This window comes from Pelophylax lessonae, assembly GCF_965119305.1.
Source record: "Pelophylax lessonae genome assembly, chromosome: 8".
NCBI lineage: Eukaryota > Metazoa > Chordata > Amphibia > Anura > Ranidae > Pelophylax > Pelophylax lessonae.
The window spans coordinates 237250219-237263512 of NC_138775.1; the positions used below are offsets into that span (position 1 = coordinate 237250219).

Here is a 13294-nt window from a genome sequence, read left to right on the forward strand (position 1 = left end):
AAATACTTTCCTGAGCCCTATCTCTATCCAGCGATGTCCACAAGTCTGTTTGTCGTCTGGGACTCTCCCTCCTGATTGGCTGAGACACAGCAGCGGTGCCATTGGCTCCCGCTGCTGTCAAAGCGAGTTAGCCACTTAGGAGAGAGAGGGGGCGGGGCCGACTGGCAGCTCTGTGTCTAAATTAACACAGGGAGCTGCAGCTCAAATCGGCTCGGGTGCCCCCATAGCAAGCGGGGCACTCTCCTGATACAGAAGCCGTTCAGGAGACAGACCCAAAGTTTATGTCCTTTGTTGCCCTTTACATTATCCAGGATCTTTGTACTCTGCCTATTTATATTTGTATCACATGGAACAGACTATAATCTTCACGATGTACCAGATTACAGTTACATATATGAATATTTACCATAGTATCCATATTGTCTAGTGGAACTGGAAGATAAATTAAAGATAAATTAAAGGGTTTCTGCCAAACTGCATCTGTTTCAGAGGAGAATGGAAAAAAAAAATTAGTTTTGAATATATAGCCTATTGTGCTGTATGTTTAACTCCTGTGGCAATCCAGAAGTGCATACAACTGAAAAATATTCAAAATACCATTGGCGTCATCAGTCATCCTGTACGGGGTCCGGACCAACAGGGGGGCCCAGGTAGCAGAGTGAATCAGATATGTGCAGGGAGAGTTATCAGTGCAGGGGGGTGTAGCGGGGGTGCAAGTACTGGAACGGATTCCCTGTATGTCTCTCTGCAGCAGCTGAAAGATGGCTTCTCCTCCTCTCCCTCCCACTGGCTTTCACCTGCTGCAGAAAGAGCCATACAAGAGATCTGTTCTTGGAATTGACCCCCCCCACACACACTGATCACCCTCTCTGTACACCATACGTTTCTCCCTGCTGCCCAGGCCCCCCCACCTCCCCCTCGCAGTGTTTCCGCCTTCCCTCCTCTTCTTCCAACATGCAGCTGCAGGCACAAAATAGGATCTTTCATGATGCAGTGTGGGGAAAGGGTTTGATAAATTCTTTGTGCACTTACTGTGCTCATTCACAACTGAAGTGTAACAAATTGTGTTTATTTGGGGAGGGAGTGTAGCTGTAAAGTTTGTTGTATAGGGCTCTGTGGTTTCTAACAGCAGCCCTGGGGTTGATTTACTGAAACTGGAGAGTACACAATCTGGTGCAGCTGTGCATGGAATCCAATCAGCTTTAAATTTAGCTTGGTCAATTAAACTTTGACAAAAAAATGGAAGTCGAATGGTTTCTATGCAGAGCTGCGCCAGATTTTGCACCCTCTAGTTTTAGTAAATCAACCTCATTGGTTTCTGTGCAGAGCTGCGCCAGATTTTGCACCCTCCAGTTTCAGTTAATCAACCTCATTGGTGTTTTACTTTTCTACATGTTGTCACCACCAAAATGTATTTCTGCTACAAAATACCAACAACTTTAAAAACTGCACCGAGGAACAAGGATTACAGAATCAAGTGCCAGCTGATATATCATGTGCCCTTTTTCTCATAAGCATTAATGATAGGGAAAAAAAACACACACATAGAAGTATATCATGTTACATATCATCCATCACTTACCTTTTTAAATAAGCCACTATTAAACAATCAAAAGCCAAACATATCATCCTTAAAGATAAAACAGCATTTTTATTTTATGTTTAAAAAGTAAAAAAATAAATAACTGCAATTATTATATAGGGTTCCATATGTATTGTCCTTTGGTCAATTTCTAGGTATTCATTTCATTAATAAAAACTTAGACTTAATCAGAACATCCTACTATACTGTATGCAGGACACCTGAGAGCCACCTGAATCTGGTCAGTGATTTTTGTTGAATAGGATGGTTGAGGCCATGCTCGGTCCTAATGAGCGCAGCATATCACTTCCTATGAGTCTCTACTAACTTATTGACAGGTAAGTGTCCATCCTTCACTTGTGATCGTATCTCTGGCTTGTGTTTTAAAGCAAACACCAGAGCGCGAACCGTTCTTCGGTAGTGAACATTGATCAGACGGGAACTTTGGTGGAAGGCCTCTCGTTCAATACACTCAGCCAAAGAGTCGCCGACCTGATTAAAGAGAAAGTAATACTTATTTTACTGATCAAGGTCACATATTTAAGCAATCCCAAAAGGTCACATATAGACAAAAGTTCAAAACTGATATTTTTAGCATAAAAAGTTAGCCCCTTGTATATTTTTCATTTGTTATTCTCCCTGCAAATCATACTAAATACCTTTTGATTTTGCCAGAGCGCTCTTATGTATGTAATCTCCTGTTAGAGGGTGACAACGCTAGGCTGCTTCTTGTTTAATGACAGCATAGCCACTTTTACTTTAGCAGTGTCCACAAGAACTTATTAACTACATGCCATTTTGGGGAGGAAGCATGAACAATACCGTTGTCTTCTCTGACGGACAAGCTTATGGTCCAGGCCCAGCCACTTTCGCTCAATGCAATCTGGCTCTGCACAGAGCATTCCAAGCTCTCCAGTGCCATGGCAAGGAACAGCCAATACCATGCAACCAATTTGCAAAAAGCCTTACACTTGGATGACTTGCAAGCCCACAGGATAATCGTGGCCACCAACAGTTCAGTTTCTGTAAAGGACATTCTGGGGTCATGTAAAATTATAATTATAGAAAGTGACGTTTTATTTTATTTTTTTTTACAATCCTAAAAGTCTTTTAATTTCCACTTAGTAGTGTAAATGCTGTTATGAACTTTAATTAATCGGATGTTAAAATGTAAAAATGCAGGTACACTTATAATCTACTCCTGCCATTAACTAAGAACATTAAAGCGGATCTTCACTACATCTGAGCACCACAAACACTATTAAAATAATTTTTAATATCCAAAGCAAACTCCCCCACCCATCCATGTCTCTTTGGTTGATTTACTAAAACTAGCGAGTGCAAAATTTGGTGCAGCTCTGCACAGAAACCAATCAGCTTCCAGTTTGTTTTTATTTTTTTTGTCAAAACTCAATTAAACAAGCTAAAGTTAGAAACAAATTGGCTACCATGAACATCTGCACCAAATTTTGCACTCTCCAAGTTTTAGTAAATCAACCCTTCTATGCTTTAATTTGTCAAGAAATCACTTTGAGAAACAACCCCCCAGCATTTCTGGCCATGGCCATCATGAGTAAGGGCAGATGATTCATGTAGTATTTCGTTTCTGGAATCCATCTGCCCCTAGTTTTGTTCATAGCTGAAAAAAAAAAAAAAAAAAAAAAAAAAAAAAACCTCCTCCCATCCTGAAGACTCCAAAGATGTATGACATTGTTTGCCTATGCTTGGAGACCAGAAAGTAACTAAAAAAAAAAAAAAAAGTTTAACAGGTAAATATGACATACTTTCCTATCCATTTACGAATTATACCAGCATGAGGATTTAAAAAAAAAAAAAAAAAATCAATGTTGATTGGGAGAGTGAAGTTCCACTTTATTGGTCAAGCTTCTGACTAAATACTCTTCTTCTCCCTATCTTTTCTTTCATTTTCTTCTCCTTTCTTTCCTGACTTACTCTTTAGCCTCCTGAGGTTATGTTGATGATGGGTGCTCTATTCTCTATGTCCATAGGGGCCATACGACACAACTGCACTGATACATCTGCCTTTATGTGCTTAATATTTGTTAAGAAATGTTGCTCATGTCATAACTGTCTGTAATAGATATTTGTAGCTTCATCAACAAGGATGAGAATAGCCTTTTGTCTCATTGATCCTCCTTTACTAATCCTTGCTTGGAATGTTTCTGTATATACGATTGTGTTTAAAAACCTAATAAAACTTATTCTTAAAAAAATGCAGCCAAGTAGAACCTGCAGTAGAAGAGGCCTTATACTTACCTGACCTATGTCCTATTTAAAAGCTACAGCCCACCTAAAGAATCTTCACGTTCAACAATTCCAGTAATATCAGAAGCATTAGTCCTTGGCTTTGCGCTTCCTTTGTCTTTGGCTCCTTTCTCTGAGCCCGATGTCACTGCTGTGTCCTGTTCTGACATAAGGTCCAGCAAAAAGACCCACGGGGCACAACGGAGCACCACAAGTGTAAGTGGGATGTGAAATAAAGCTGTACATTTGATGTAAGGTATGTCTGAAGCTAAAACCTTTTTGTTTTGGATACAGTAAGAAACAATTAAAACTCCCGTTAGCAAAAAAAAAAAAATATATATACATACATACATACATACAGTACAGACCAAAGGTTTGGACACACCTTCTCATTCAAAGAGTTTTCTTTATTTTCAGGACTATGAAAATTGTAGAGTCACACTTCAAGAGGTAGCCCCCTGAAATGGTCTTCCAACAGTCTTGAAGGAGTTCCCAGAGATGCTTAGCACTTGTTGGCCCTTTTGCCTTCACTCTGCAGTCCAGCTCACCCCAAACCATCTCGATTGGGTTCAGGTCCGGTGACTGTGGAGGCCAGGTCATCTGGTGCAGCACCCCATCACTCTCCTTCTTGGTCAAATAGCCCTTACACAGCCTGGAGGTGTGTTTGGGGTCATTGTCCTGTTGAAAAATAAATGATGGTCCAACTAAACGCAAACCGGATGGAATAGCATGCCGCTGCAAGATGCTGTGGTAGCCATGCTGGTTCGGTATGCCTTCAATTTTGAATAAATCCCCAACAGTGTCACCAGCAAAGCACCCCCACACCATCACACCTCCTCCTCCATGCTTCACGGTGGGAACCAGGCATGTAGAGTCCATCCGTTCACCTTTTCTGCATCGCACAAAGACACGGTGGTTGGAACCAAAGATCTCAAATTTGGACTCATCAGACCAAAGCACAGATTTCCACTGGTCTAATGTCCATTCCTTGTGTTCTTTAGCCCAAACAAGTCTCTTCTGCTTGTTGCCTTTCTTTAGCAGTGGTTTCCTAGCAGATATTCTACCATGAAGGCCTGATTCACACAGTCTCCTCTTACAGTTGTTCTAGAGATGTTTCTGCTGCTAGAACTTCGTGTGCCATTGACCTGGTCTCTAATCTGAGCTGCTGTTAACCTGCGATTTCTGAGGCTGGTGACTCGGATGAACTTATCCTCCGCAGCAGAGGTGACTCTTATTCTTCCTTACCTGGGGCGGTCCGCATGTGAGCCTGTTTCTTTGTAGCGCTTGATGGTTTTTGTGACTGCACTTGGGGAACACTTTCAAAGTTTTCCCAATTTTTCGGACTGATTGACCTTCATTTTTTAAAGTAATGATGGCCACTCGTTTTCCTGTACATAGCTGCTTATTTCTTGCCATAATACAAATTCTAGCAGTCTATTCAGTAGGACTATCAGCTGTGTATCCCCCTGACTTCTGCACAACACAACTGATGGTCCCAACCCCATTTATAAGGCAAGAAATCACACTTATTATACCTGACAGGGCACAACTGTGAAGTGAAAACCATTTCAGGTGACTACCTCTTGAAGTGTGATAGTCATGAAAATAAAGAAAACTCTTTGAATGAGAAGGTGTGTCCAAACTTTTGGTCTGTACTATATATATATATATATATATATACACACACATATATATATATATATATATATATATATATATATATACACACACATACATACATATTTGCTATTAGGAACATTTAAAGTGTATATCGTTTTTTTGGATAGAGTGGGAAGGATTTGAACTCTTGCCAGGTTTTACTGCAGTCTACGCAACTACAGAAAAAGAAAAAATGCTTTTTTTTTTTTTAACAGTATTAAACCCAAAAGCAAACATTTATTGTTTTGCAGTTTACCAATTCCTAGATGCAATGGCTGCAGGTTATTTTTTTTATGGGTGGGAGTTGTTAACACAGACAGGAATAAAAACCTGACAGAAGATTTAACCCTTCTCTACTCTTCTGAGAAAACGTTTGGCTGGAGCTTGGCTTTAGGTAAGCAACAAAAATTTCAACTGTGAATATACAATAGACTTTCATTACACGCTACAATATACTGTACATACCAGCAAATGCAGTAGCGCTTTAATCCTGTTACATGTACAACCCCAGTTCCAAAAAAATGGGGCGCGGTGTAAAATCTACATGAGAACAGAATGCCAGCAACCGGTCTCTTCAGTACCCAGATGTTTATAGAGTGTTATTAAAAGAAGATGGGATGCTACACAATGGTAAATATGGCGCTGCCCCAACTTTTTTGAGAAGTGTCGTTGCCACCAATTTCAAAATTAACTTATTTTTTTCTTAAGGTACATTTTCTTAGTTTAAACATTTGATATGTTTTCTGTTTTCTATTGTAAATAACATATGGGTTTATAAGACTAGCAAGTCATTGCATTGTTTTTATGTAGATTTTACACAGCGTCCCAACTTTTTCGGAATTGGGGTTGTATTTTTATGAAGATGGCTCCTTACCTCCTTTTCTAGGGCTTCACACAACATTCGCCTTGCATTGCTACGTAGTTTCTCTGTAGCAGGATCACTTCTAACTTCTATGGTGGGTTTGCAACGGTTTTCTCTTAAAAATGTTTCCCATTGTGAGTAAACTTCCTTAGCTAGTTCAGATACTTCACTATCAGAGTGTGTCTGCAGGCCCTCCACTGCCTCGCCTGAAAGAAAAAAAAACACCATTACATATAACAAACAACATTACCCGGATGTTAAATACAACACTGAATTGCAGCTGAGAGATACGTCTATTTCATCCAAATGATTTCACAATCAGTGGTTTTTAAAGGGTGACTCCACTTTCGTATGGAAAAAATATCAATATAAAAATAATAATATAGTGTATACAATTGCGACAATAGTCATATTCTAATTAAATATTATAAAAAAAATGACCTTTCCTTTTCAATCTGCAGCGCTGTCATTTTCTGTAAAATGCAATGCAATATGGCAACCTGGAATTGTTCTGTACAAAGACGGTGTATAGTACGCCCCCCAGAAACAATTTCCTGTTTGTGTGATTGGCTTACTGATTTTCCCAGAAGTCTGCACCAGAGTTGTATAAAGTACTCGAAACCCATACTTGAGTAAAAGTACAAGTGCTCGGTCAAAAAGTGAATTGAGTAGAAGTACTAAAGTATTCAACATTTTTTGTACTTAAGTATTGCAAGTAGTTTTTTTTTTTAAATGTTGCTACTCAAGTACTGAAAGTAAAAGTACCAGTACTGTGTTATGTAGTTATTAAACAGTACTGTGTTATGTAGTTATTAAAGAAAGAAGTCAAAAGTTTGAACATCATATTGTTTTTTATTATTTCAAATGCAGCTTTTATTTATACATACAGTAGCATTTATTTTCGTATGCGCTGATTATACACATGTTTTGAACTTCATGAAACCTGCCATCTACTGTTCTGGCAGTGGTAATTTTTATAATAGTAACGAGTAACTATGCAGCACAAAAAAAAAATATCAGAGTAGAAATATTGAAATCATCGAAAAAATGTAGTGAAGTAAAAGTGGAAGTAGGAGAAAAAAAATTATACTCTAGGAAAGTACAGATACCGCCTTTCGGTACTTAAGTACAGTAGTGAAGAAGTTCTACTTAGTTAGGCCTCTTTCACACGGTCCGCCTCCGTAGGCGGATCCGTGTTGCTCAGCGGGGATCGATCCGCGATCCCCGCTGAGCCGGCGGATGACAGCTCCGTCTCCGCTTGCAGAGCGGAGAGGGAGGTGTCTCAGCCCCCGCTGCCCTCTATGGGGGATCGGATTACTGAATGGATGGAAAAATAGGGTTTCCATCCGTCCAGATTTCACGGACAGGATCGGATACGGATGGCAGCGGGTGTCAGCGGAGGTGTCTCCGCTGACATCCGCTGCCCCATAGAACTGCATGGAGGATCCGATCAGATCCGCCTAAAAAACTGACAGGCGGATCTGATCGGATCGCCCATGTGAAAAAGCCCTTACTATACATCGCTGGTCTGCACTAAAGGCCCGTACACACTTGATGGAAATCGGACAAAATATCCTCCGATTTTTCCATCTCTTGCTAAGCGTTTATAACCATTTTTAGTTGACAGTGCATAAATGTTCATGAAATTTCTCGTCCGATTTTTTTTTTTTTTTGGGACATTTGTTCCTAGACTTCCGGGTCGTCAGCAACTTCAGATCAAGTGCGGTCTTTCGTATCGGATTTTTCGCGGACGTACTGCTTACACATTAAACGAAAATTCGTCGTCTGGGGACGGACGATAAAAATTTTGGTGTTTGTCCCTCCGGTTTTTTTCGTTGAAAATGTCGGCATCGGCTGCTGAAAGTTGTGTACACACTAGCCGAAAATCGTACGATTTTACCTCGGATGGGAATTTTCGGCAGATTTTCTACTAGTGTGTACCCCACTTAAGATCCTGACATCAAGACCAGAGTCTATAGCCCTGCCCTGGACTTGAGGACACCGAGGGACAGTCTTTCGTATTTTTCACGGACGTACTGCATACACATTGAATGAAAATTGGTCGTCTGGGGACGGACGATAAAAATTTTGGTGTTTGTCCCTCCGTTTTCTTTCCTTGAAAATGTCAGCATCGGCTGCTGAAAGTTGTGTACCTCGGACGGGAATTTTCCACAGATTTTCTACTAGTGTGTACCCCACTTAAGTCACACATCAGATTTTTGGCGTCCTCTTCAACAAAAATTTAATTTCTAGTGAGAAATTCCCAATAGGAAATCACGTCTAAATGGATGCAGACCCTGCACTTTTCCTCATTAGAGCCCTGCAGGTGCAGCAGCCGACTGATGATTATGAAACCACTCCCATTAGGTTCACTTACTACATGGACACAGAGAAACACAAAGTGATTTCTTCAGAAAAACAAAAAGGTAGGAATCTGCAACAAAGTTTATTAAAATCCTTGCAATGTACATAGATCACCCAGAGGGGAATGTTTTTTCTCAACAAAAGTGGAGGAACTCTTTAAAAGCAGAGCTCTAACCAAAAGGGGAAGCGCCGCTCATTTGCCTACAACCCCCCCCCCCCCCCCCCCGTGCTGCCTCATTTGGCACCTTTCAGGGAGGAGGGGGGGAGCGGGTACATGGTTTTGACAGGTACCCGCTCCTACTTCCGGCTGACTAAGCTGCGGCAAACTCGGACGGATGTTTGGCCTCCCTCCTCCTTCCCCCGCGTCCAGGCCATTCGCAAAGCACAGTGTGCTTCCCACATGGGCAGTAGGGGAAACGGCTGTGCAGCTTTAATGCCAATTTCTCTCAGCCAAGATAGCAGCGGCAGCACCGAAAAGCCGATTAAAAAATTGGCTCAGGTGAAGATGCCACCGGATCCCTGGACAGGTAAGTGTCCGAATTTTAAAGTCAGCAGCTACAGTATTTGTAGCTGCTGACTTTAAATTTTTTTTTCTGAAGGAGCCTGGAGCTCCACTTTAAATACAGGGGCCAAATCATCTCTCAAAGTGTATATTACCCCCAAAAATTCAGATCAGAATATATGTGCCTGTTTTCAGGCTGTTTTTGTTTAATTTGCTCTTAAATTCCTGGTGATCCTGCCATTTCTCCTTTGTTCTGGTTTCTTTCTGACCATGCCAATCACAGAAGCAGATTTATGCTGGTGTGTTTCCTGCCATCTCCCTGCCCAACCCTCCTGTGTTTCATGACAGCAGCTTACAACTTCTGAAATCAGTGCAAACAAATAGAGAACATACTTTCTCTCTGAACAGATGCTTGCTATGCTGACATGCCCTCAGTATGGGGAAGAAAAATGTCAAGGGAGCTGTGTGCTCATGTGACCATCAAATAAAAAAGGTACAAAAGGTACATAACCTATTTTGTATAAAAGTCAATGTGAGTTAAGTAAAAAAAAAAAATCCTATTTGCTAAATTACTATTGGCTTTCACTAGTACTTTAATGAACAGAACTGATAAAAACTCTCTACATTTGTTTGTTATTGTCAGTTTCAATTTCCTGATATCAGAAAAAGAGGAGAAGTGAAGTAGTGCTGCGGGCTAGAAAAGGGGTGACTTGTCCTTTTTTTAACACGTAAAAAACCTGTAGTGGCAAAAAACACAACAAACTACTTAGAAGTTGGCCTTACATGTCTTTGTTCATGCTGGCTCCCAATGAATAGAGGAAAGGAAGGTGATAGCAAAGGCACTGCTTCAGTCTGAGCAACAATGATGTGAGTAAGAAGGGTTAGAAATTACACTAAGGTTGTAATTACTGTCTGCATCTTTTCTTCTTATGTCAGGGCACAGGAGGTAAAAGAAAAAAAAAAAATCTCAACTAAGCAACAAAAAAACTAACACAGGTTATAACATTCAAGTGTGTCACCACTGAAAATATTCTTCTCATTTCCTGTCCTATACCAGGGAATGGTTTGGATGTCTTTCCATTGGGGACAGAGAGCAGCTAAAAAACTTTTCGTGGAAGGGGAAAAATAAGTTTTCGTTCTGCTTGGCATTAAAGAATACCAAGTATATGTTTTTATAGCTTGTAAATGGCCACATGAGAAGCCCATTGTTGTAAAACACCTATGTGTGACTACTTTACAATGATTCTAGATGTTCATCATGTCAAATAAGCACCGTCAGTCACGGGGTTTACCGATTTTTGTTGTTCGTATTACTTCTTCTGAGGGAATTTTCTTCTTCAGCTGTGATAAGGCTTCCAGGAGATTCTCTTTAGTCTGGCTGGGCAACTCCAGAATACATTTCCATCTCTTTATATCTTCCAGCACCACCACCCTCTAAACACAACAACAAGGTAGAAGGAACCTAGCATAATTAGTAAGCAATAAATATATAAAAAGTAGACCCCTGATGTCTCAAAGAGAACCGGTCATAAAATATGATATCACATAGGGGACTTTTAGGGTGTTTTCACACTAGCAATTTTGGTGCGCACCCGGGTTCGATTGATGTCAGAATTTGCGCACCCGCAAACCGTACCCGAGTCCACTTAAAAAGGGTGGTCTGGGGTACGGTTCATGTGAACTCCAGTACGGTTCGCTTCTGATGAGAACGCAATCGTACCAAAGCAAGCAATTCTATCCATTTTTGCACCTTCTCGTTTACAGCGGTTGCCAAGCAACATGAGTACGCGCCGGCTGCAGCTTGATGACACAAGTGTACCGTGGTTCGGATACAAAAATCAAATGTGAACACAGTCCATCGGGGGCAGGGGAGGGGGAGCAATCGAACTCGGGTTCAGAACAGGCATTCACGCCAAGTGTGAAAACACCCTTTAGGCCCGTACACGCGTAGCGATTGTCGGCCGTAAATATTCGGCCACCGACCGATTGTCCGCTTGTTAGTATGATGCTTCCCACAACCGACTGCGACTTTTCGGCCAAACAGAATCTGGTGTGCAGGCATTAAAATTTTTGTTGGCCAACACCAGAACGGCCGATTGTTAGCCGGTCAGTACAGAATTCGGCTGACAGACAGCAGATGAGCAAGACTGGGCATGCTCAGAGAAGAAAAAACACACAGAAAGTAAACCATCACATGACATCACTTCTGCAGTTGGCTGTTGTTGGCCGACAAAATTCGTGTGCAGTCTTTAGCACTTTTCAACCGACAGGACAGCACCGGACAAAAGACGGCCGATCGTTCGGATGATATTCGGTACGTGTGTACGGGGCTTTAGTCTCCTATGTGATATAAATAGAGCTTTACTGAAAAAAAAAAAAAAGGAAAAAAATAAAATTACACCCAAGCACTTAAAACATCACCCCCAAAAAATATCCCCACATACATGCACACATGAAAATAAATGCACCTGTTGGGGACGCCTATGTACAAAAACTTTGCTTATACACATATATCATCATGCATGTCAGAGAGAGAGAGAGAGAGAGCAATAATTCTAGGGCCATTATTCATGACTAAAGCCTTGTACACACGCAACGATTAACGGCCGACTGATCGTCCATCTTTTGTCCAGAGTTGTGTTTTGTTGGTTGGAATGTGCCTAGACTGCACAGGAATTTTCTCGGCCAACAAAAATCTACTTCAGAAGTGATGTCATGTGCTGGTTTACTTTCCGTGTGTTTTTTCTTCTCTGAGCATGCCCAGTCTTTCTCATCAGATGTTTGTCTGCCGAAATCTGTACTGACTGACGGAAAATCGGCCGTAGTGTTGACGGCCAACAAAAATTTTATAATCTGCACACCAGATTTTTTTCGGCTGAAAAGTCGGAGTTGTTTGTCGAAAGCATCATACTAACAAGCCGAAAATCGGCCCGATCGGATGTTGGCCGAAAATTCCCGGCCAATAATCGATGTGTGTGTACGAGGCATAACTCCAAACTGATGACCTGTTGGAGCTTTTAAAATGTCACCTTAGGAAAATATAGAGTACTGAAGTTTGTCATTATTTTGCAGGTGTGAACAATTTTAAAGCTTAAAGTGGAACTTTACCCAAAAGGGAGAACTTCTGCTCTTCCTCCCCCTCCTCTGCCATGTTTGGAATATATATATTTTTTTTGGGGGGGGGGGGCGGGCACCTGGTTTTTACAGGTACCCACTCGCACTGCTAGTATCTCCTAGGTGATCTGAGCAGAAGTTCCTCCCTGCCCCTAACCTTCTGGAACACATCACTGGTCCCAGAAGACAGGGTGCAGCATGGCTCCTCACACGCGTGCAGTGGGCAGCCGGCTGCAAAGCCACAATGAGGAGGTGAAGAATCTGCCTGGGTGAGGATGGCACTGGATCCCTGGAACGGCGAGTGTCTCTTTTTTACTGACTGAATCTCTGCCGAGTATCTATTTTCTTAGAACACCCTTATCTTTTTTTTTTTTTTTTTTTTTGAGTAATATAGTGTATTTGTGTGCCCTAAAACTAACTATAGTGTATTTTTTTTTTTTTCTTACTGAGAATTTGCACTTGACAAACCAATGCCCTAATATCATGCGACATACAAGATTGGAGCTCCCACCATTTTATTCTCCAGGGTCTCTGCCTTCAGAAAACATACAACGTTTTGGGGGGTTTTACCTAATCTTCTGGCCTAAAATAGTTTTTAAACATGTGTGCAAAAAATGCAAAACTGGCTCTGGCAGTGAAAGGATTAAAAACTTGAACACAGCTAGCATAGAAGCTGAAGCCAATGTGAACAAGGCCCATGTTACACTCAGGCATGCAGACAGTTTTAGTAAATAACACAGGTTTAGCAGAAGTAACGGTCACCAGCATTAATAATCACCTTCAAGGAGTGTAGGGTGGCCTGGCTCATGGGACCTTTCTTTTTCACAGCTGGAGATTTCTCCTCCAGGGCCCGCGAATTGGGATTTCTGATGATGAACTTGTCCATGTTGCTACTTTGCGTTCCAAGCTGGATGCTCACTTCCGGTTATCCGCTGTCCGTCGCGCC

At 41.4% G+C, this 13294-nt stretch overlaps 1 protein-coding gene across 1 annotated transcript; it reads right to left on the reverse strand.

Annotated features, from left to right (window-relative positions):
- Positions 1–1628: 1628 nt before the first annotated feature.
- Positions 1629–13267, reverse strand: TCEANC2 (transcription elongation factor A N-terminal and central domain containing 2). Its single transcript, XM_082266062.1, has 4 exons — positions 13127–13267; positions 10527–10668; positions 6381–6574; positions 1629–2074 (listed from the first exon to the last, which is right to left on the reverse strand). Exons 1-4 carry the CDS (start codon positions 13232–13234, stop codon positions 1886–1888), a joined length of 633 nt encoding a protein of 210 aa, XP_082122188.1. The 5' UTR covers positions 13235–13267; the 3' UTR covers positions 1629–1885.
- Between the last annotated feature and the right edge of the window lie 27 nt (positions 13268–13294).

Coding starts and splice junctions, on each gene's coding strand:
- TCEANC2 (XM_082266062.1), bottom strand. CDS start 13,234: ATGGACAAGTTCATCATCAGAAATCCCAATTCGCGGGCCCTGGAGGAG. Junction 6,575..10,526: donor AATACGAACAACAAAAATCG/GTAAACCCCGTG, acceptor TTTTTCTTTCAG/GCGAGGCAGTGGAGGGCCTG. Junction 2,075..6,380: donor GTGAAGCCCTAGAAAAGGAG/GTAAGGAGCCAT, acceptor CTCTTTAATCAG/GTCGGCGACTCTTTGGCTGA.